The sequence below is a fragment of the Oncorhynchus tshawytscha genome, linkage group LG10 (genome assembly GCF_018296145.1).
Source record: "Oncorhynchus tshawytscha isolate Ot180627B linkage group LG10, Otsh_v2.0, whole genome shotgun sequence".
NCBI classification, from domain to species: Eukaryota; Metazoa; Chordata; class Actinopteri; order Salmoniformes; family Salmonidae; genus Oncorhynchus; species Oncorhynchus tshawytscha.
The window spans coordinates 54,917,657-54,942,042 of NC_056438.1; the positions used below are offsets into that span (position 1 = coordinate 54,917,657).

At 41.6% G+C, this 24,386-nt stretch overlaps 1 protein-coding gene across 1 annotated transcript in view; it reads right to left on the bottom strand.

The window, feature by feature from the left end:
- The window catches only part of LOC112261103 (BMP/retinoic acid-inducible neural-specific protein 3-like), a 65,234-nt gene that overhangs the window by 40,113 nt on the left and 735 nt on the right, over positions 1 to 24,386 (bottom strand). Inside the window, exon 2 of the mRNA XM_042328772.1 lies at positions 41 to 231. Coding sequence (XP_042184706.1) covers positions 41 to 231 — 191 coding nt within the window. The remainder of the gene's footprint in view (positions 1 to 40; positions 232 to 24,386) is intronic.

Below are 24,386 nucleotides of genomic sequence, written 5' to 3' on the forward strand. Positions count from 1 at the left end.
AGCTAAGTGCCACTGAGTAGGTGTATGTGAAGCTGCTTACCTCCTAGCGTAGCAGACACCAAAAAGTGAGTTCCGTATTTCTTGATCAAGTTCTCGTGGATCTGCTGCAGACTTGGTCTTCGGCCCAGCAACCTCAGGTTGCGTAGAAACTCCGGCGCCAGCGGCAAGGGTGCCTTAAAAAAGTCCCTCTTCTCTGTAGCCAAGCTGTTCACTTTCCAATGGCTGAATTCCCTGCAACAACAAACTGATCTCAATTCAAGTGAACCATGGGACATTTTTTTAATCCATCTGATTAATGGTGTTTTGGGTCATTTCATTGGCTGATACTTATGTGAGGAATGCAAATATCAGCAGAAAATCTAGCTTGATGTTACAGGAGATGTGAATGAATGGTATAGACATCAAATACATTTAAAGTTATTTGACAACATACAGTACACAACATGGAAAATGTTTGATCATTATTCAATAAAAGAAAGTATAGAAAACATATTTAGTCCAACCTTACAATATATAGGCATTTTGAAACACAGGAATAACATTGGAAGTACCATACCATGTAAGTATAATAATTAAAGTGTAATTGCATACTGTTACTTAGTACTAAGTATGGCTTGCACAATTTCAAAGACTTTAAGAACAAACTCTACAGTTCAATTTCTGTAAAAATGTGCAGTAGTGTACACAAACATTTCTTTCAAAACCATGAAAAAAACACTGGTCTTTGGAATAATTTTGAGGGATACGAAGCAATAGCAAGCCAATGTTTATGGGGATAATCCAAGCATCCAAAGTAAACCTCAAATCTTACATCACATTATCATACAAGTCTTTGCCTATAATGTGCAAAGACCATGAGATGCTGCCCATTAGCTTTGGATGATGTTGTCTTGACTGAAAAATTTGTGATGACAGAGGTTGTGAACAGAGCATTACTTTTCTTCCATGGGGATTTCGAGGAGTTAATTGTAAAAAGCATTGGCTGACCGTACCAGTGCTAATGATGATAGATGCTCTTAATTACAGGGCTTTAGAACAAGCTGACTGCACCTGCAGCTCTGCAGGATTGGAGGGAATTATTTAAGCCAAAACTCTCTACCTCTACTCCATTCCCCATTCGATAACAACAGAGCACCTGGATATTACCACTGTTTTAACATTCCACTATGTTTCTCAATGAAACATAATTTGTTCCAAGGCTTCTACTTGTAAGTGTTTGTGAAACATAATCACCATATAATTAGAGTGATTCATTCTATTTCTATGAGTGTTACCCCTAAGTTAGTTTCAGTTACAACATAGAAGATAATGTTTAATAAGTCAATAACATCGTCTGGATCTCTCTGTATGTATCAGATCTTGCAGATGAGAATGTATTCCACACCTGCGTTGAGGGCGTGATTTAGAAAATGTGTTCATAAAGCATGCTTGCATGAGGAAGCCTAAATCCATACAAAATGTAACCAACTGTACAGTATGTATGGATTTAACCTGGATCACAACAGCTGCTTTCAGTATATATTGGCCTTTATTTAACCTTTATTTTACCAGGGAGTCCACACTGCGACCGAGAGTCTCTGCACAGCTATTTTCAGGTCTCTCCAGAGATGTTCGATCGGGTTCAAATCTGGCCTCTGGCTGGGCCACTCAAGGACATTCAGAGACTTGTCCCGAAGCCACTCCTGCATTTTCTTGGCTGTGTGCTTAGGGTCATTGTTCTGTAGGAAGGTGAACCTTTGGTCCAACCTGAGATCCTGAGCACTCTGGAACAGGTTTTCATCAAGGATCTCTCTTCACTTTGTTCTGTTCATATCTTTCCCTCTATTCTGACTAGTCTCCCAGTCCCTGGCGCTGAAAGACATCCCCACAGCATGATGCTACCACCACCGTGCTTCACCGTAGGAATGGTGCCAGGTTTACTCCAGACATGATGCTTGGCATTCAGGCCAAAGAGTTCCATCTTGGTTTCATCATACCAGAGAATCTTGTTTCTCAAAGTCTGAGAGTCCTTTATGTGCCTTTTGACAAAGTCCAAGCAGGCTTTCATGTGCCTTTTATTGAGGAGTGGCTTCCATCTGGCCACTCTACCATAAAGGCCTGATTGATGGAGTGCTGCAGAGATGGTTGTCCTTCTGGAAGGTTCACCCATCTCCACAAAGGAACTCTGGAGCTCTGTCATAGTGAGCATCAGGTTCTTGGTCACCTCCCTGACCAAGGCTCTTCTTCCCCGATTGCACAGTTTGGCCAACCGACCAGCTCTAGGAAGAGTCTTGGGGGTTCCAAACTTCTTCCATTTAAGAATGATGAAGGGCACTGTGTTCTTGGAATAATCAATTCTGTAGAATTTTATTGGTACCCTTCCTCAGATCTGTGCATCAACACAATCCTGTCTCGGAGCTCTACGGACAATTCCTTCAACCTCCTGACATGGTTTTTGCTCTGTCAACTGTGGGACATTATAAATACAGGTGTGTGCCTTTCCAAATCATGCCCAATTAATTGAATTTACCAGTTGTACTCCAATCAAGTTGTAGAAACTTCTCAAGGATGATCAATGGATACAGGATTTACCTGAGCTCAATTTTGAGTCTCATAGCAAAGGGTCTGAATTCTCATGTAAGTAAGGTATAAAAAAAAACCCGTATACATTTGCACCAAAAAAATAAACTGTTTTTGCTTTTTGCTTTTCATTATGGGTTATTGTGTTTAGATTGATGAGGATTTCTTTTTAAATACATTATGGAATAAGGCTGTAACGTAAAACAAAATGTGGAATAGTTCCCGTATGTCTGAATACTCCCCGAATGCAATGTAAATATATGTTATACTGAAAGTGTTGCTCACATTTTTCATGACCTGAAATAAAAAGATCCTTGAAATGTTCCATGCATACAAAAATATTATTTAGCTTTTTTTTTTTTTTTTTTTTTTTTTTACATCCCTGTTAGTGAGCATTTCTCCTTTGCCAAGATAATCCATCCACCTGACAGGTGTGGCATACCAGGAAGCTGATTAAACAGCATGATTATTACACAGGTGCACATTGGGGACAATAAAAGGGCACTGTAAAATGTGCAGTTTTGCCACACAACACAATGCCAATTGCACACTGTTTTGAAGTAGTGTGAAATTGGCATGCTGACTGCAGGAATGTCCAACTGATCTGTTGCCAGATAATTTAATATTCATTTCCCGACCATGTCATTTTAGAGAATTTGGCAGTACATCCACCCGGCGTCACAACCTCAGACCACATGTAGCTTAAGACCTCCACATCCGGCTTCTTCACCTGTGGGATCGTCTGAGGGGAGTATTTTTTGAAGGTTTTTTTTCTGTCCCTAATTATACGCATATAAGGCCCTCCCCCGCACTCCTTTCAGAAAAGCTGACCATGACTCCATTTTGTTGCTTCCAGCTTATAGACAGAAACTAAAAGAGGAAGTTCCCACGCTCAGGTCTGTTCAACGCTGGTCCGACCAATCTGATTCCACGCTTCAAAATTGCTTCGATCACATGGACTGGGATATGTTCCACATTGCGTCAAACAACAACATTGCCGAATACGCTGATTCGGTGAGCGAGTTTATTAGCAAGTGCATCGGGGATGTCGTACCCACAGCTACTATTAAAACATTCCAAACCAGAAAACGTGGATTGATGGCAGCATTCGCTCGGAACTGAAAGCGCAAACCACTGCTTTTAATCAGGGCAAGGTGTAACGCTCGTTGTCGTAAGGAAGAGTGGACCAAAGTGCACCGTGGAAAGGGTTCATGATCTTTATTGTCAAGAATCACTCAAACAAAAATAACAAATACAAACAATGAAAGCGAACAGTTCCGTCAGGCACAGATACTAAACGGGAAAACAACACCCCACAAAACCCAAACGGAAAATGACAACTTATATATGATCCCCAATCAGAGACAACGATAGACAGCTGCCTCTGATTGAGAACCACACTAGGCAAAAACAACAAAGAAATAGAAAACAGATTCTCCCACCTGAGTCACAAACTGACCTAACCAAACATAGAGAAGAAATAAGGATCTCTAAGGTCAGGGCGTGACAGTACCCCTCCCCCCCAAAGGTGCAGACTCCGGCCGCAAACCTGAACCTATAGGGGAGGGTAAGGGTGGGCATCTGCTGAGTCACACCCTGACCTAACCAAACACAGAGAATAAAAAAGGATCTCTAAGGTCAGGGTGTAACACAAGGTGACATGAATGAATACAAACAGTGTGGCTAATCCCTCCGCAAGGCAATCAGACAAGCTAAGCGTCAGTATAGAGACAGTAGAGTCACAATTCAACGGCTTAGACATGAGGTATGTAGCAGTTTCTACAGTCAATCACGGATTACAAAAAGAAAACCGGCCCCGTCGCGGACCAGGATGTCTTGCTCCCAGACAGACTAAACAACTTCTTTGCTCGCTTTGGGGACAATACAGTGCCACTGACATGGCCCGCTACCAAAACCTGCAGACTCTCCTTCACTGCAGCTGACATGAGTAAAACATTTAAACGTGTTAATCCTCGCAAGGCTGCAGGCCCACACGGCATAACCCAGCCACGTCCTCAGGGCATGCGCAGACCAGCTGGCTGGTGTGTTTACGGACATATTCAATCAATCCTTATCCCCGTCTGCTGTTCCCACATGCTTCAAGAGGGCCACCATTGTTCCTGTTCCCAAGAAAGCTAAGGTAACTGAGCTAAACGACTACCGCCCCGTAGCACTCACTTCCGTCATCATGAAGTGCTTTGAGAGACTCGTAGAGGACCATATCACCTCCACCCTACCAGACACCCTAGACCCACTCCAATTTGCTTACCACCCCAATAGGTCCACAGACGACGCAATTGCAACCACACTGCACACTGCCCTAACCCATCTGGACAATGTAAGAATGCTGTTCAATGACTACAGCTCAGCATTTAACACCATAGTACACTCCAAACTTGTCATCAAGCTCGAGACCCTGAGTCTCGACCCCGCCCTGTGCAACTGGGTACTGGACTTCCTGACCGGCCGTCCCCAGGTGGTGAGGGTAGGTAACATCTCAACCCCGCTGATCCTCAACACTGGGGCCCCACAAGGGTGCATTCTGAGCCCTCTCCTGTACTCCCTGTTCACCCACGAATGCGTGGCCATGCACGCCTCCAACTCAATCATCAAGTTTGCAGACGACACTACAGTGGTAGGCTTGATTACCAACAACGATGAGACGGCCTACAGGGAGGGGGTGAGGGCCCTCGGAGTGTGGTGTCAGGAAAATAACCTCACCCTCAACATCAAAAAACAAAGGAGATGATCGTGGACTTCAGAAAACAGCAGAGGGAGCACACCCCTATCCACATCGACGGGACAGTAGTGGAGAGGGTAGTAAGTTTTCGGTGTACACATCACGGACAAACTGAATTGGTCCACCCACACAGACAGCGTGGTGAAGAAAGCGCATCAGCGCCTCTTCAACCTTAGGAGGCTGAAGAAATTTGGCTTGTCACCAAAAGCACTCACAAACTTTTACAGATGCACAATCAAGAGCATCCTGTCGGGCTGTATCACCGCCTGGTATGGCAACTGCTCCGCCCACAACCGTAAGGCTCTCCAGAGGGTAGTGAGTCTGCACAACGCATCACCGGGGGCAAACTACCTGCCCTCCAGGACACCTACACCACCCGATGTCACAGGAAGGCCATAAAGATCATCAAGGACAACAACCACCTGAGCCACTGCCTGTTCACCCCGCTATCATCCAGAAGGCGAGGTCAGTACAGGTGCATCAAAGCAGTGACCAAGAGACTGAAAAACAGGCCATCAGATTGTTAAACAGCCACCACTTACATTGAGTGGCTGCTGCCAACATACTGACTCAACTCCAGCCACTTTAATAATGTAAAAATGGATGAAAAATGTATCACTAGCCACTTTAAACAATGCCACTTTTATGTTTACATACCCTACATTACTCGTCTCATATGTACTTACTGTACCCAATACGATCTTGCCTATGCCCTTCTGTACCATCACTCATTCATACATTTTTATGTACATATTCTTCATTACCTTACATTTGTAAAGTGTAAAAGAAAAGTTGTGAAATTATTAGTTTAGATTACTCATTGGTTATTACTGCATTGTCGGAACTAGAAGCACAAGCATTTCGCTACACTCGCATTAACATCTGCTAACTATGTGTATGTGACAAATAAAATTTGATTTCATTTATGCCCTTTTGTGGGGGAAAAAATAATTCTGATTGGCCGGGCCCGGCTCCACAGTGGGTGTACCTAGCTCCCAAGTGGGTGGGTCTATGCTCTCTAGTCATGTGAAATCCATAGATTAGGGCCTAAATAATTTATTTCAATTCACTGTAGCTCAGTAAAATCTTTGAAATTGTTGCATGTTGCGTTTATATTTTTGCTCAGTATAACATACGCAAAAAACTAAAACAATCATAGACAACAGTTACCTTTCTCAGCTACTAGGTCCCAACATCCAATTTTAATGAGATCTGCAAATTGTTACAGCAGTGGGACGCATAAAAATGTCAGCGGATTTTCCTAAATTCTGTGGAGACCCAAAGAACCTCAAGAGTTAACCAACCCTTTGAATGTGTTTTGTAACTTGTTTTAAACTTCAACAACAAAGTTACACTATGTAGGTCGTAAGCTTGTGTAGTAGAACTTAGTAAACAAAGAGGGAGTAATGCAGTGACCCAATGGACATTTATGAGGACCAGCCAACCTTCTGATATAGGATGCTGTGATTTGTGTTAAAACTGTCACCTGTGATAAAGCAAAGGGCACTATGGACGGCATCCAAAGGGTTAAGAGCAGTGGCTAATGCATTCTGATACATTCTGTCCCCATAGTCAAGAACCGACAGGAAAGTTCACTGTACAATCTGAATCCTGCTGTTTAGGGAGAGGCATAATCTATTTCTATAAAAGAAGACTACCTTAAATCTCAGCTTCTTAACTAGCTCATACGTATGTTTTTAAATGTCAATTTATTGTCAAATACACAGATATTTATATGCAGGAACCAGCTCGATTAAAGAACCATCCAATGAAAAAATACGGAAGCCATCTGAAATATTTCTAAGAAAATTAGAAAACAAAATACATTTAGTTTTTTCCGCATTAAGTAACAATTTTAAATCAACAAGGACTTCTGCAAGGCAACAAAATCAGATTGCAGGTCCCACCTAGCCTGGTCAGCTGTAGTGGCAATAGCGTACATAAGTGTCATATGCATACAGATGAATGTTAGAAAATGTATACAAATAATAAAGAGGACAGGTCCCAAAACTGACCCCTGCGCGACACCTTTAGTAATATTGAGGTAATTTGACTTAAAACCATCAGAAAGCACATATTGTGTCCTGTCTGACAGATGCAAGATGCCTGGTCGATGCCCATTACAGACAACCTTTGAATGAGTAGGGGATGGTCGAGAGTATCCAAGGCCTTGGATAAATATGACAGCAATTTATTTTTTCATTTAAGACAAGCGTAGCTATGTCCAGGTCTAAAACCAGAGTGGTACACATTAAGAATATCATTTGAAGTTAAAAAGTTCTTAGCTGAGAGTTTGCCAGTGATTCTAATATTTTTGCAAGGCAAGATAGTTTAGAGATTGGGCGGTAGTTATCCAGGTCAGAAGGATAAAGGGGGAGGGCATGCGCCGCCTTACATATTTTAGGAATAGCACCAGAAGCAATTGTTAAAAACAAAATGTGGGTCAACAGTTCTACAATGACGGGGGCAGAAAGCTGCAGTAGAAAGGAATGAAGCAGTTCTTTTGCAAGGCACTTCATTCTTTAAAAAAAGTGAGTGCCTGAAAGTGCATCATTCTCTGCTATTTCTTTAGAAGTGAATAAAAGACTAGTGGAGCTTGAGGTATTTTCAGAAACAATTTATTTCAAATAGATGGTCAGCTGAGGCAAAATGGTTATTAAAAGCACCACACATGTCATTGTTGTCTGTTATAGGACAAGAGGCTGTTATAACATGCTGGGGCAATGAGGGGGTGGTGTTAAAAAAAAAAGTCCAGATTTTAGCTGGTTTCCACAACTCTCAGATACACAATTCATTAAGTATGTTGACTTTGCTTTTCTAACCAGAGTAAGACATGTATTCTTAAAATGTCTGAAGGACTGAACTGTGAGTTAGATCTGTCCTTAATCTCTTATATTATAAGGCATAGAAGTTAGAAGTTTACATACGCCTTAGCCAAATACATTTCAGTTTTTCACTACTCCTGACATTTAATCCTAGTAAAAATTCCCTGTTTTAGGTCAGTTAGGATAATATTTTTTTTAGAAGGTGAAATGTCAGAATAATAGTAGAGAGAATGATTTATTTCAGCTTTTCATCACATTCCCAGTGGGTCAGAAGTTGACATACACTCAATTAGTATTTGGTAGCATTGCCTTTAAATTGTTTAACTTGAGTCAAAAGTTTTGGGTAGCCTTCTTACAAGCTTCCCACAATAAGTTGGGTGAATTGTGGCCCATTCCTCCTGACAGAGCTGGTGTAACTGAGTCAGGTTTGTAGGCCTCCTTGCTCTCACATTCTTTGTCAGTTCTGCCCACAGATTTTCTATAGGATTGAGGTCAGGGCTTTGTGATTGCCACTCCAATACCTTGACTTCGTTGTCCTTAAGCCATTTTGCCACAACTTTGGAAATATGTTTGTGGTCATGGTCCATTTGGAAGACCCATTTGCGACCAAGCTTTATCTTCCTGACTGATGTCTTGAGGTGTTGCTTCAATATATCCACATAATTTTTCTACCTCATGATGCCATCTATTTTGTGAAGTGCACCAGTCCCTCCTGCAGCAAAGCACTCCTTCAACATGATGCTTCCACCCCCGTGCTTCACGGTTGAGATGGTGTTCTTTGGCTTGCAAGCCTCCCCCTTTTTCCTCCAAACATAACGATGGTCATTATGGCCAAACAATTCTATTTGTATTTCATCAGAGCAGAGGACATTTCTCCAAAAAGTACGATCTTAGTCCCATGTGCAGTTGCAAACCGTAGTCTGTTTTTTTCCTGGCGGATATGGAGCCGTGGCTTCTTCCTTGCTGAGCGGCCTTTCAACATCGATATCAGACTCGTTTTACTGTGGATATTGATACTTTTGTCCTCCTGCATCTTCACAAGGTCCTTTGCTATTGTTCTGTGATTGATTTGCATTTTTGCACCAAAGTACATTCATCTCTAGGAGACAACGCGTCTCCTTCCTGAGCGGTATGACGGCTGCGTTGTCCCACAGTGTTTATATTTGCATACTATTGTTTGTTCAGATGAACGTGGTACCGTCAGGCATTTTGAAATTGCTCACAAGGATGAACCAAACTTGTGGAGGTCAAATTTAAAAAATCTGAGGTCTTGGCTGATTTCTTTTGATTTTCCCATGATGTCAAGCAAAGAGGCACTGAGTTTGAAGGTAGGCCTTGAAATACATCCACAGGTACACCTCCAATTGACTCAAATGATGTCAAATAGCCTATCAGAAGCATCTAAAGCCATGACATCACTTTCTGGAATATTCCAAGCTGTTTAAAGGCTCAGTCAATTTAATGCATGTAAACTTTTGACCCACTGGAATTGTGATACAGTGAATTATAAGTGAAATAATGTGTCTGTAAACAATTGTTGGAAAAATTACTTGTGTCATGCACAAAGTAGATGTCCTAACCGACATGCCAAAACTATAGTTTGTTATCAAGAAATTTGTGGAGTGGTTGAATAATTAGTTTTAATGACTCCAACCTAAATGTATGTAAACTTCCAACTTCAACTGTATCTACAGAGTTAAACAGAGAGGTAAAACATTTAAGGGCCTGATCCTAATCAGAGATAGAGGACAGACCCTCCTAACCATACAACCCCAGGTCATACAGGAAATGTTGCTCATTGGAAGTTCTAAAATGTATCTTTGTAATAATGCGTGGACACAATTGAGGTAGTTTAGTATCTCTAATACAGGCAATGGGACAATGGTCACTGAGCTCGTTAGCAAAGATTCCATTGGATGTATTCTTATGAGGGGCATTTGTCAGAATGATATCCTGAAGAGATGGTTTTTCAGGGGGTTTTAAGTTGTGGCGGGTTGATTTAGTTATCAGTTGAGAAATTTAGCTCAATACAAAAACCCTTCAGTCTAACTGATACTGGCATTCAACCAACCAGGTTAAGATCACCCAAGATGAATCATTCAGAATTATTATAGTTAAACAGCAAGTCAGATTTGCTAAGAGAAATTGGGAGGGCCAAGGGAGGGTTGATAAACTCTAATTGGGCATTATTACCAAGGCCCACATTTAGTACAAGACATTCAAATTGCTTGGGGACAAGAGTGGTATTACACACAGTAACATTTATGTTGTTCTTTATGAATATGGTGACAGCCCTACCTCTGCCAGCTCTGTCAGATCTATAAACATTATATCCATTTAGAGACACATCGGAGTCTGGCACAGAATTTTTAACCAAGTCTCAGTAAGTATCCAAATGTTACATTATTAAAAAATTTAAAAAACATTTTTAGGGGGTTGATCAGCTTTAATATTGCAGATAGACCGTGGCTTTCATCAATGTTATTGTCATCGTAATTTCCAATCACTCATTTATATTTTTTGTAAATAATTTATATTGTATATATTATTTTAAATATACATTACAAGTCCAACATTTTGACACACCTACTCATTCAAGGGTTTTTCTTTATTTCTAATATTTTCTATATTGTATAATAATAGTGAAGACATCAAAACTATGAAATAACTGCCTTGATGACCGCTTTGCAAACTCTTGTCATTCTCTCAACCATCTTCACCTGGAATGCATTTCCTACAGTCTTGGAGTTCCCACATATGCTGAGCACTTGTTGGCTGCTTTTCTTTCACTCTGCGGTCCAACTCATCACAAACCATCTCAATTGGGTTGAGCTTGGGTGATTGGGAAGAACAGGACATCTGATGCAGCACTCTCCTTCTAGGTCAAATAGCCCTTACACAGCCTGGAGGTGTGTTGGGTCATTGTCCTGTTGAAAAACAAATGATAGTCCCACTAAGCGCAAACCAGATGGGATGGGTTATAGCTGCAGAATGCAGTGGTAGCCATGCTTGTTAAGTGTGTCTTGAATTCAAAATACATGACAGACTGTCACCAGCAAAGCACCATCACACCTACAGCTCCATGCTTCACGGTGGGAACCACGCATGCAGAGGTCATCCGTTAACCTACTCTGTATCTCACAAAGCCATACCGGTTGGAACCAATAAATCTCAAATTTGTACTCATCAGACTAAAGGACAGATTCCCACTGATCAAATGTCCATTGCTTGTGTTTCTTGGCCCAAGCAAGTTTCTTCTTATTATTGGTGTCCTTTGCAGCAATTCAACCATGAAAGCCTGAGTCTACTCTGAACAGTTGATGTTGACATGTGTCTGTTACTTGAACTCTGTGAAGCATTTATTTGGGCTGAAATTTCTGATGCTGGTAACTTTAATGAATCATTCCTCTGCAGCAGAGGTAACTCTGGGCCTTCCTTTCCTGTGGCGGACCTCATGAGAGCCAGTTTCATCATAGCGCTTGATGATTTTTGCTACTGCACTTGAAGAAACTTTCAAATTCTTGACATTTTCTGGATTGACTGAACCTCATGTCTTAAAGTAATGATGGACTGTCATTTCCCTTTGCTTATTTGAGCTGTTCTTGCCATAATACCACCCCTACCTTGTCACAACACAACTGATTGACTGAAACACATTAAGAAGAGAAGAAATTCCACAAATTTAACAAGTCACACCTGTTATTTGAAATGCATTCCAGATGACTATCTCAAGCTGGTTGAGAGAATGCCAAGAGTGTGAGAAGCTGTCATCAAGGCAAAGTGTGGCTCAAATATAAAATATATTTTGATTCCATGTGTTATTCCAGAATTTTGATGTCTTCACTATTATTCTACAATATATAAAATAGTAAAAATTAAGAAAAACCCTTGAATGAGTAGGTGTGTCCAAACTTTTGACTCGTGTAGTGTATACATCATTTGTAAAATATATTTTCCCCTAACTCTACCACCCCTCTCCTAAATTGAGTAAACTAATAGACAACAACACTTAGGCTTCTACTTACAGCTTATACATAATATATATATTTTACGGACACAGTATATTTTACATTAGTTCTTTTGTTTGTTTTTAGTCCCATCCTTCAGCTACATCCCTCCCATCTATCTCTGAAGACTATTTGCCTTATATATTTCAACTGTGCTGTGATTTTTCACAAAAGTTTTAAACCTTTCTATTCTCATACTTTCTACAGATTAAAGAGAAAACATTTTGCTAAGTATATTATATTATTGATTATTATCGATTAACTATAACTTTTCAAATCATCCACCACTGCTTTTTGCAGAGGTAGCTCCAGGTAAATGTTGCAATTACCTGCAACCAAAAACAAGCTACATTTGGACAGTATCAAAACAAGGATCTAATTTAACATGGAATGCAATGCAATGTGTCCTTTACAGGAAAAAAACGAATAAAAAACTATTAAAATAAAAGCTGAAACATTTACTACACAACAAAAATAAGATACAAAACAAAAGAATGACAAAAAACTGAATAACTAAGAAGCACCCTAAAGAAAAGAAAAGCTAGAAAGATGTGTTCTAAGATCTCTTTTAAAAGGTCTACAGTTTCAGCCCCCCTCAGGTTCTCTGTTATGCTATTACAGAGGCTGGCAGCATCATTTCTAAAGGCTGCCTCTCCATAGTTAAAAGGCCAGTGCCAGAGGACCTGATGGACCTACTGGGTACATATTTTAAAAGCATGTCTGACGTGTATTGGGGTGCCCAATGGTGGATTGATTTCTAAACCAATAGAAGTATATTTAAATGAATTCTAAAACTCACAGGCAGCCAGTGCAGAGACCTATAAACCAGTGTAATGTGTGCTCTCCATCTGGTCTTGGTCAGTACCTGTGCTGCAGCATTCCGTATGTTTTACAGTTGAGCAATGGCTTTCTTGGGTAGACCAGACAGGAGAGCATTACAGTAGTCAAGACTGCTTGTAATAAAATCATGGATGAGTCTCTGTATCAGCCTGAGAGCGAAACGGCTGCACCTTGGCAATGTTCCTCAGGTGGTAAAAAGGTATTTTGGTCACATTCCTAATGTATAACACCTAGGTTTTTTTTATGATTCCTTCTCTTGGCAGCAAAATCTGCAGAGTTGAGATGGTTTTATCCCTCATATATTGGTTGCAAGAATTTTGAATCCGGTGTCGTTTTGTGTATCAGTTCATAAACCATGTGCGATACATAAACCAACATCGATACATCCAAAATCTCTTCCCAACTATTTTGCAATCTGTTTGGCAATTTTTTGGTCCTTAAATGAAACTGATATACTTGTTTATTTATCACAATTGTTTTGTATCCAATTGTTGTTTTTAATGCAGTGCCGACAGACAAGTTTCTTACTTTCTCCCCCTTCCACTTGCCTCTTCCATTTGTGCAGTAATGCTGCAATTATTTGGTTGTAATTTTGGATAGAGCAGACATTTCAATATATTTGATATAACTCCACCAGTCCTATTCATGATATCATTTTCAAAGATTATACGTTTTTTAAACATTCTTTCCAAAAGTAATGTTTTTATCATTAGTATATTTGAGTTTAACCATAATACTTGTTGTAATATTTGTTCTGTCTTTTCTGGTTGATTAAACTGAAATTGCAAGCAACTTTCTATGGTTTGTTTTAAAAATAGCGATATTTTGGAGATTATTTAATTTTCAAATAACCGACAAGGAGAGGTTGTATTCTGAATAAAGGGAAAAAGACCATTCTTGAACATGGGGTGAGACATTTTTACCAATCTGTTAGAGAACCAGTTCAGATTTAAGTATAGCTTTTGTATGACCGAAGCCGTTAGTGAAATGTCTAATGCTTTAATAATTAATCATTTCTGCCCTCCTAATTCATATTCATTATATGATAAGGCCATAAACATTTTTTTGGCTTGCCGTTCCAAATAAAATTGAATAATTTATAATCATACAATTTTTAAAAAACAAGTTGTTAGGTGTAGGCATGGCCATAAGCAAATAGGTAAACTGGAATAGGCCTGGTTTCCCAGATTTTTCATAGTGGTCTATTGTTTCCAGTACTTGTCTTTTATATTATCTCCAATGTATCGTCCATGTAAAAAAAAAACTGTCTGATTAGGATTAATAATATCCGACAATACATTTATAATTCTATCCACTATGCATTTTGCCCCACAACACTGAAGTGCAACTAAACATAGAATATAGGCTACTAAACATACAATATAACCCACAAAACCAAAATGGAAAATGGCAACCTAAATAGGATCCCCAATCGGAGACAACGATAAACAGCTGTTGCCATTTTCCATTTTGGTTTTGTGGGTTACAGTATATTCTATGTTTAGTTGCCTGTCTGCACTAGCCATATTAGCTTCACGGATCGTTTTGTTGTTTTGTATAGTTTGTTCAGTGTTCTCTCTTTAATTAAAGAGTTATGTATTCATATCACACTGCACCTTGGTCTACTCGTTATGACGAACGTGACAGAATAACCCACCAAATAAGGACCAAGCAGCGTGTGAATGAGGAGTGGACATTCTGGGCCCGGGAGAAAATGAGTGGAGGACATCCTGGACCTGGGAGGAGGTAATGGCAGGGGGCAAGACCCTGCCATGGAAGCAGGTGGAGATAGCACAGGAGGAAAGGCGACGATACGAGGAGTCAAGGCAACCACAATACATTTTTTGGGGGGGCACATGGAGCAGTCGGCGGAGCCGAGGAGTAAACCAGAGCCAGTCTGGGAGAAGGAGGAGGATTCGGAGGAGAGAGAAATGGGGGAGATGTTGACGCACCGATTTGGAATAAAAGAACGTGTTGTCGGTTTGGTGCCACCTGAGTCAGCTCGCCATACTCGTCCTGAAACGTGTGTTAAAGTTCCGGAACAATTGATGCCGGCTATACACACCAGGTCTCCAGTGTACCTTCAAGACCCAGTGCGTCCTGTCTCCCTCAAGTGCGCTTTCCCAGTCAGGTGTGTCCTGTTCCTGCTCATCGAATTCTCCCTAAAGGGCGCCTCCACATTCAAGTACGCCCTGTTCCTGCTCTTCACACTCGCCCTGAGGTGCGTGTCCCCAGCCCGGTACCACCAGTGCAGGCACCACGCACCAAGCCTACAGTGCACCTCGGCAGTCCAGAGCGTCCGGTGACAGTACCCAGTCCAGAGCTTCCGGCGACAGTTCACAGACCGGAACCTTCAACGACGGCCACAGTCCGGGGTCTCCAACGACGGTCCCCAGTCCGGGGTCTCCAGCGACGGTCCCCAATCCGGGGTCTCCAGCAACGGTCCCCAGTCCAGAACATCCGTCGATGATCCACGCAGCGAGGGTCCCCAGCCCAGGGCCTATGACGAGGATCCGCAGTCCAGAGCCTCCGACGATGATCTTTGTTTTCTTTATTATTTTGGTTAGGTCAGGGTGTGACGAAGGTGGTATGTGTGTTTTTGTCTTGTCTAGGGTTTTTTGTAATTCTATGGGGTTTTGGTATGTCTAGGTATATGTAGGTCTATGGTGGTCTGAATTGGTTCCCAATCAGAGACAGCTGTTTATCGTTGTCTCTGATTGGGGATCCTATTTAGGTTTTTTCCATTTTGGTTTTGTGGGTTATTGTCTATGTGTAGTTGCCTGTCAGCACTCGTGTTATATAGCTTCACGTTCGTTTTGTTTCTTTGTTAGTTTGTTTAGTGTTTTTCCTTCATTAAAAGGAAGAATGTATGCTTATCACGCTGCACCTTGGTCTCATCAATATGACGATCGTGACAGGACCCATCCTTTAAAAAGAGCACACGGTGCCACCTACAGAACAGCCGCAGATTAACAGCCAAAAGCATTTTCAATGCCCTCACCTCGATTGTATTGTATACAGTTATTTAAAGATTTTATTATATATATATATATATATATATATATATATATATATATATATATATATATATATATATATATATATATATATATATATATATATATATATAAAATATACATATATATATATAATATACATATATATATATAATATACATTTATTTATACAATTAACTAATAATATGCATAACGATGTAAGCTCTTCATATTTGATTGTTACCTATTATTACCTATAACCAGGACTGGCAATTCAAACATTTAATTTCTTGGCAAGCAATTAATATTTTAGGAAACAATTATTGTGAGCAACAGATGTGGGATACATACACATACAGTTGTTCCATTGGGGAGCCCAACTCAAGTGAAGACTTGATGTGCGAATGCATATACAGTTGTCGCTGTTTGAGAAGGCATGCAAAATTGAGCAAGAATGGGGAGATTTCATTAACCAATTACACAAAATGTCTGAGTTAGTTTGAGAGGCCAAAATTTAAATATGATACTTTTTCGAAATCTGACATTTACATGAATCAGTCCAAGATCACAGCTGCAGGATTTCAGATCAGATGGCGTCTCTAACACAAACATGCCATGATCAGTAGGTCAACCTCTATATGAACCCTTGATATGATCAAGGTGTCGAATGGCTCTCTTATTGTGTTAGATTTCTGTGTGCTATTTTGAGAGGCAAAAGGGGAATGGCTGATCTGCCCCATTTCCTCAGAAAACTGAAAACTAGGTTTCCATCTTATTCATATTTGGCCCTCATCCACTGAGGAGGCAGTCTTTCAAGTCAATGTGTTTTTGTGAAGTATTGTAGCAATTTCTTGGAAAACTTTTCAAGTTAATTTTTTATATTGATTCTCGCAATTTTTCAGGGCCAGACGGGGCTGGTCTGCTGAACAAAAGTACTATTGTGTTGCAATAGAAATATTTGTAATGCAGAGAGACTTTTTTTAAAGTACATTTCTAAAATAGCAGTAGGAGTATACTTTATTGCACAAATCTCTTCTGAGATTTTAGAGCTAAAAGGGCAAAAGGAAATGAGTGTCTCTTCCCTTTCTCCTGTTGTGCTGGTATAACACATTCTCTGTGAATGTTTATGCTTAGCAGAATATGTATGCTTGCAACGCTTTCCCTCAAATTTGAATCAGTTCAACATTTCCTCTCAGAGAATTTAAATTGTCCAGCTGAATGAGGAATAATTCTGTTAAAGGACAAAGTAGAACTCAAATAAATGTCAGTTACTGGAACATTTATACTAAATGGGATAATGTATTGTGCAAGTGCACCAAAGGCTCAGAGCAGCTCTTTTCCCAACAAGTTGAATAGCACATTCTGATTCTCCATTAGAATTAAATTAATCTTGTTAATTGTACATGGAGTCACAGCCTTCAACTAAGTAATTCGATTTCTCAACCGTGTTAACCGACACTCACACGTTCAATACCAAAAAGAAACACAGGTCAACAAAACCCATACACTTGAAGACAAAACATCAGTTCAATGCAGAATGTGAAATGTTATTGTGGGTAGTTGTGAGCGAGGTGGTCAATTACATCAAGTCATCTACACAAAGCGCCTCAGAACCCTACACCAATATCTCACAATTCACATTTAAGGGCCTGGGTTGCCAGACAAATCCAAGGTTGCCAGACAAGGTTCACTTATTAATCATCTTCCATTATTTTGAAAATGTTCAACCTCATTGTAAAGTCTTGAGATTTCTGCATCAACATTGTACATCCTCACATACTAATTTGTGATTGACCATGTTTCATTACTTGATTTATTGTCTTGGCAGTTCTTGTTGCCTCCAGGATGAGCTGTTACCATGTTACGAGAGCCGTTGAGCCCTGGATGTGCTCAGTGGAGTCCCTATAGGCTGTCAGTGCTGCCACCTCACATGGCTCAAAAGCACAATGAGCCAGCAGTAATGTATCTTAAGGGAACGCATCTATCATCCCATAACACCTCCTGGGAGAGCCAGCTTTATATAAGTATCTTCCTGTCTGGATAATGTAACATCCTTCCCGTTCTTTCCTATTTCCTCTCACCAAATGAAGGCCTATGAAAGAAGAAATTCCCCAATCTGCAAGACGTGCTGCTTCGCTATCTTGTTTTAAAGTTCTACATTTTTTACAAATCACATTAAATTGCGGTTTATCTATTCATGTAACGATTTCAATAGGATATCTATTAAGTTGCAAACCTCGTCCATGAGAGAACTGGCAAGACCATAGCCAGCAGCGGCAGCAGCTCTTTCTTTGACAAACACCATTGCTAGATTCTGCAGGGAATTTAAGCATCCTTGGCCCTGTGACCCTCACATTCAATTTATTTATAGGCATGGGGGCTCTTCGAATGTAAAATCACATATCTTTACATATTTCACAGGCATAGTAAATACATGCTGTGTAGTTATCATGTCAATGGCACTTACAGAATCGGATTCTCCCTGCACAACAAGAACTCAGGAAACATTTTAAAAAATTACAGAACATATCAGGCTTGCTATTCAAATAGGACAAAGCCCCTTCACTCCAGAAAGTAACAGCAAGGATGACTGAGTTTGCTTTAGCTGGAATTTTTCAGTGCACCACCCGTAGGGCAGCTGTGACCAGGCAGAGAGGGGGAACATCAGCCTTCCTCTATATAACCCAGTTGGTGTTCCCTATTCGTAATGTGCAGACTTGCACACCTACTTTCTCCCTGGGTGTCCTTTAAAAAGATCAGTGAACATATCAAAAGGCCTTGGCAGCACAATTGGGGGAAACCTCATTTATGTCCATTGACGGCTGAGGTGTTGGTCGGACAATATTGCACACGCACATGCACACACCCGCAATTTGCCTGCTAGGCAACCTTTCAAACAGTGCTGGCTGTGCTCTTTGCCTGATTCCATCACAGATCTGCAGGCCCTTTTCTGCCCAGCTGCTCTTCCCATGCTGACATTGGAGTTGGCCAATGTCAGCTACATGTGGGGCAGAGGAGGCAGAGAAAGAGGCCAAACTTGACCGACAGAGTAGATACACTCATAATGCAGCACTGAGGCTTGCTAAAAGCCTAAGCATGGTTAATGGCCCCTATACACAGACTGAGTAATATTTATTACACAGCCTGAGATAGAATAGAACAACTAGCAGGGATTCATTCAAACACGAATTTCAGGGGGAAAATAAAAGGTATAACAGATACATTTAGAAAACTTAAGAAATATTGCAATTGCATAAATGGATGACTCATGTCTCCCCTGAAAAGATAACTATCTGTAAGAACCTGCATTCAAGTTCCTTGTCTTAGTCATTTTTGACACTGTCCCAGGGCACGTTGTGATGTGTCCCACTTCTGTCCGAAAGCTACACCTATCCCGTCTAGCCATACTCTGTGCATCTGCAATGAAACCTGTCATTTCAAGTTGGACAAGAAGAAAACTCAAGCAGATTTCTGAATTCATTGTTTTCCAAGAGATGAAAGTCAGTTCTGTCGGTAAAGAAATCCACCTTGTATGGCGACACATCTTTCAACATGCCCACAGTCAAGTAGCATTAGCAGCACAGCAGGGAAAAAATGCCCCCACTAATCTGGAGCTATAATTTGACTGAGGTGAATGTACAGTAGCACCATGGAGAGCGCATGGAGCAATAAAATGAAATAGGCCATGAATGTGTGATGGAGGAATGGGAAGGGTCAGAGTACAAATATATTCCAAGCTGAGGAAATTACCATTTTAAATGCAGGCATATCAGATCGAGCACATCACATTTGATATTACATTTAGAATAATTATAAGGCTTTAGAAAAGATGGAGATGTTGAAAAATACATGGATGGGATATGGAAGTGCTTTTTGTCTCTTGCTTGGTATGGTATGGTTCATCAGAGTGCAGTGCAGCATGGACAATAACAGTGCAGTACAGTACAGTATTATTCAAAGAATATTCCTTTCTCTCAACACCTACTATTGTAGCTGCATGCAGAAGAACTTTGAAAATATATAGTTCGTAAGATTAATCTCTTTTCAAAAATAACACACACATATATAATGACTTTGCGAAAGTATTCACCCCCTTGGCATTTTTCATATTTTGTTGCCTTACAACCTGGAATTAAAAATTATTTTGGGGGGGGGGTTGTATCTTTTGATTTACACAACCTGACTACCACTTTGAAGATGCAAAATATTTGTTATTGTGAACCAAACAAGAAATAAGACAAAAAAAATGTAACTTGAACTATTCACCCCCCCAAAGTCAATACTTTGTAGAGCCACCTTTTGCAGCAATTATAGCTGCAAGTCTCTTGTGGTCTGCGCCGACAGAGATGGCCGCCTCTCTTCGCGGTCCTAGGAAACTTTGCAGTATTTTGTTTTTTTACATGTTATTTATTACATTGGTACCCCAGGTAATCTTAGGTTTTATTACATACAGTCGGGAGGAATTACTGGATATAAGAGCAACGTCAACTCACCATCATTACGACCAGGAATACGACTTTCCCGAAGCGGATCCTGTGTTTTGCCCACCACCCAGGACAATGGATCGGATCCCAGCCGGCGAACCAAAACAACGTCGCCGTAAAAGGGGCAGACAAAGCGGTCTTCTGGTCAGGCTCCGGAGAAGGGCACATCGCGCACCGCTCCCGAGCATACTACTCGCCAATGTCCAGTCTCTTGACAACAAGGTTGATGAAATCTGAGCAAGGGTAGCATTCCAGAGAGACATAAGAGACTGTAACGTTCTTTGCTTCACGGAAACATGGCTCACTCGAGACATGCTATCGGAGTCAGTAAAGCCAGCTGGTTTCTTCACGCATCGCACTGACAGAAACAAACATCTTTCTGGTAAGAAGAAGGGCAGGGGGGTATGCCTTATGATTAACGAGACGTGGTGTGATCATAACAACATACAGGAACTCAAGTCCTTCTGTTCACCTGACACCTGAATTCCTCACAATCAAATGTCGACCACATTATCTACCAAGAGAATTCTCTTCGATTATAATCACAGCCTGGATCATTGTTATTATAACTTCCGCGACGCATATAAGGCCCTCCCCTGCCCTCCTTTTGGAAAAGCTGACCACAACTCCATTTCGTTGCTCCCAGCCTATAGACAGAGACTAAAACAGGAAGCTCCCATGCTCAGGTCTGTTCAACGCTCGTCTGACCAATCTGATTCCATGCTTCAAGATTGCTTCGATCACGTGGATTGGGATATGTTCCGCACTGCGTCAAACAACAACATTGACGAATATGCTGATTCGGTGAGCGAGTTTATTAGCAAGTGCATCAGCGATGTCGTACCCACAGCAACTATTAGAACATTCCCAAACCAGAAACCGTGAACCACTGCTTTTAACCAGGGCAAGGTGACCGGAAAGATGACTGAATACAAACAGTGTAGCTATTCCCTTCCCAAGGCAATCAAACAAGCTAAGCGTCAGAATAGAGACAAATTAGCGTCACAATTCAATGGCTCAGACACAAGAGGTATGTGGCAAGGTCTACAGTCAATCACGGATTACAAAAAGAAAACCAGCCCCGTCGCGGACCAGGATGTCTTGCTCCCAGACAGACTAAACAACTTGTTTGCTCGTTTAGAGGCCCATACAATGCCATTGACACGGCCCGCTACATAAACCTGTGGACTCTCCTTCACTGCAGCCGACGTGAGTAAAACATTTAAAGGTGTTAACCCTCGCAAGGCTGCAGGCCCACACGGCATCCCCAGCCGCGTCCTCAGAGCATGCGCAGACCAGCTGGCTGGTGTGTTTACAGACATATTCAATCAATCCTTATCCCAGTCTGCTGTTCCCACATGCTTCAAGAGGGCCACCATTGTTCCTGTTCCCAAGAAAGCTAAGGTAACTGAGCTAAATGACTACCGCCCCGTAGCACTCACTTCCGTCATCATGAAGTGCTTGAGAGACTAGTCAAGGACCATATCACCTCCACCCTACCTGACACCCTAGACCCACTCCAATTTTCTTACCGTCCCAATAGGTCCACAGACGATGCAATCGCAACCACACTGCACACTGCCCTAACCCATCTGGACAAGAGGAATACCTATGTGAGAATGCTGTTCATCGACTACAGCTCAGCATTTAACACCATAGTACCCTCCAAACACATCATCAAGGTCGAGACCCTGGGTCTCAACCCCACTCTGTGCAACTCGGTCTGGACTTCCTGAAGGGCCGCCCCCAGGTGGTGAGGGTAGGTAACAACATCTCCACCCCGCTGATCCTAAACACTGGGGCCCCACAAGGGTGTGTTTTGAGCCCTCTCCTGTACTCCCTGTTCACCCACAACTGCGTGGCCATGCACGCCTCCAACTCAATCATCAAGTTTGCAGACGACACTACAGTCGTAGGCTTGATTACCAACAACGACGAGGCGGCCTACAGGGAGGAGGTGAGGGCCCTCGGAGTGTGGTGTCAGGAAAATAACCTCACAGTCAAAGTTTAAAAAAAGGAGATAATCATAGCAGAGGTAGCACCCCCTTATCCACCTCGACGGGACAGTAGTGGAGAGGGTAGTAAGGTTTAAGTTCCTCGGCATACACATCACGGACAAACTGAATTGGTCCACCCACACAGACAGCGTGGTGGAGAAGGCGCAGCAGCGCCTCTTCAACCTCAGGAGGCTGAAGAAATTTGGCTTGTCACCAAAAGCAATCACAAACTTTTATAGATGCACAATCGAGAGCATCCTGTCGGGGCTGTATCACCGCCTGGTACTGCAACTGCTCCACCCACAACCATAAGGCTCTCCAGAGGGTAGTGAGGTCTGCACAACGCATCACCAAGGGAAAACTTATCTGCCCTCCAGGATACCTACACCACCCGATGTCACAGGAAGGCTATAAAGATCATCAAGGACAACAACCACCCGAGCCACTGCCTGTTCACCCCGCTTTCATCCAGAAGGCGAGGTCAGTACAGGTGCATCAAAGCAGGGATCTAGAGACTGAAAAACAGCTTCTATCTCAAGGCCATCAGACTGTTAAACAGCCACCGCTAACATTGAGTGGCTGCTGCCAACATACTGACTCAACTCCAGCCACTTTAATAATGTGAAAATGGATGTAAAAATGTATCACTAGCCACTTTAAATAATGCCACGTTTATGTTTACATACCCTACATTACTCATCTCATATGTATATACTGTACTCTATACCATCTACTGCATCTTGCCTATGCCGTTCTGTACCATCACTCATTCATATATGTTTATGTACATATTCTTCATCCCTTTAAACTTGTGTGTATCAGGTAGTTGTTGTGGAATTGTGAGGTTAGATTACTCGTTGGTTATTACTGCATTGTCGGAACTAGAAGCACAAGCATTTCGCTACACTCGCATTAACATCTGCTAACCATGTGTATGTGACAAATAAAATTTGATTTGATTTTTGATTTGATTTGAACTACTCCATTTCCTTCAAGTTGGATGGGTTCTGCTGGTGTACAGAATTCTTTAAGTCATACCACAGATTCTCAATTGGATTGAGGACTGGGCTTTGACTAGGCCATTCCAAGACATTTAAATGTTTTCCCTTAAACCCCTCGAGTGTTGCTTTAGCAGTATGCTTAGGGTCATTGTCCTGCTGTCCCAGTCTCAAATCTCTGGAAGACTGAAACAGGTTTCCCTCAAGAATTTCCCTGTATTTAGCGCCATCCATCATTGCTTCAATTCTGACCAGTTTCCCAGTCCCTGCCGATGAAAAACATCCCCACAGCATGATGCTGCCACCACCATGATGGTGTGCTCGGGGTGATGAGAGGTGTTGGGTTTGCGCCAGACATAGCGTTTTCCTTGATGGCCAAAAAGCTAAATTTTAGTCTCATCTGACCAGAGTACCTTGTTCCATATGTTTGGGGAGTCACCCGCATGCCTTTTGGCGAACACCAAATGTGTTTGCTCATTTTGTTCTTTATTAAGCAAAGGCTTTTTTCTGGTTACTCTTCCATAAAGCCCAGCTCTGTGGAGTGTACAGCTTAAAGTGGTCCAATGGACAGATACTCCAATCTCCACTGTGGAGCTTTGCAGCTCCTTCAGGGTTTTCTTTGGTCTCTTTGATGCCTCTCTGATTAATGCCCTCCATGCCTGGTCTGTGAGTTTTGGTGGGCGGCCCTCTCTTGGCAGGTTTGTTGTGGTGCCATATTATTTCCATTTTTTAATAATGGATTTAATGGTGCTCCGTTGGATGTTCAAAGGTTCAGATATTTTTTTAGAACCCAACCCAGATCTGCAATTCTCCACAACTTTGTCCCTGAGCTGTTTGGAGAGCTCCTTGGTCTTCTTAGTGCCTCTTTCTTGGTTGTGCCGCTTGCTTGATGGTGCCACTTGCTTGGTGTTATGGTAGACTCTGGGGCCTTTCAGAACAG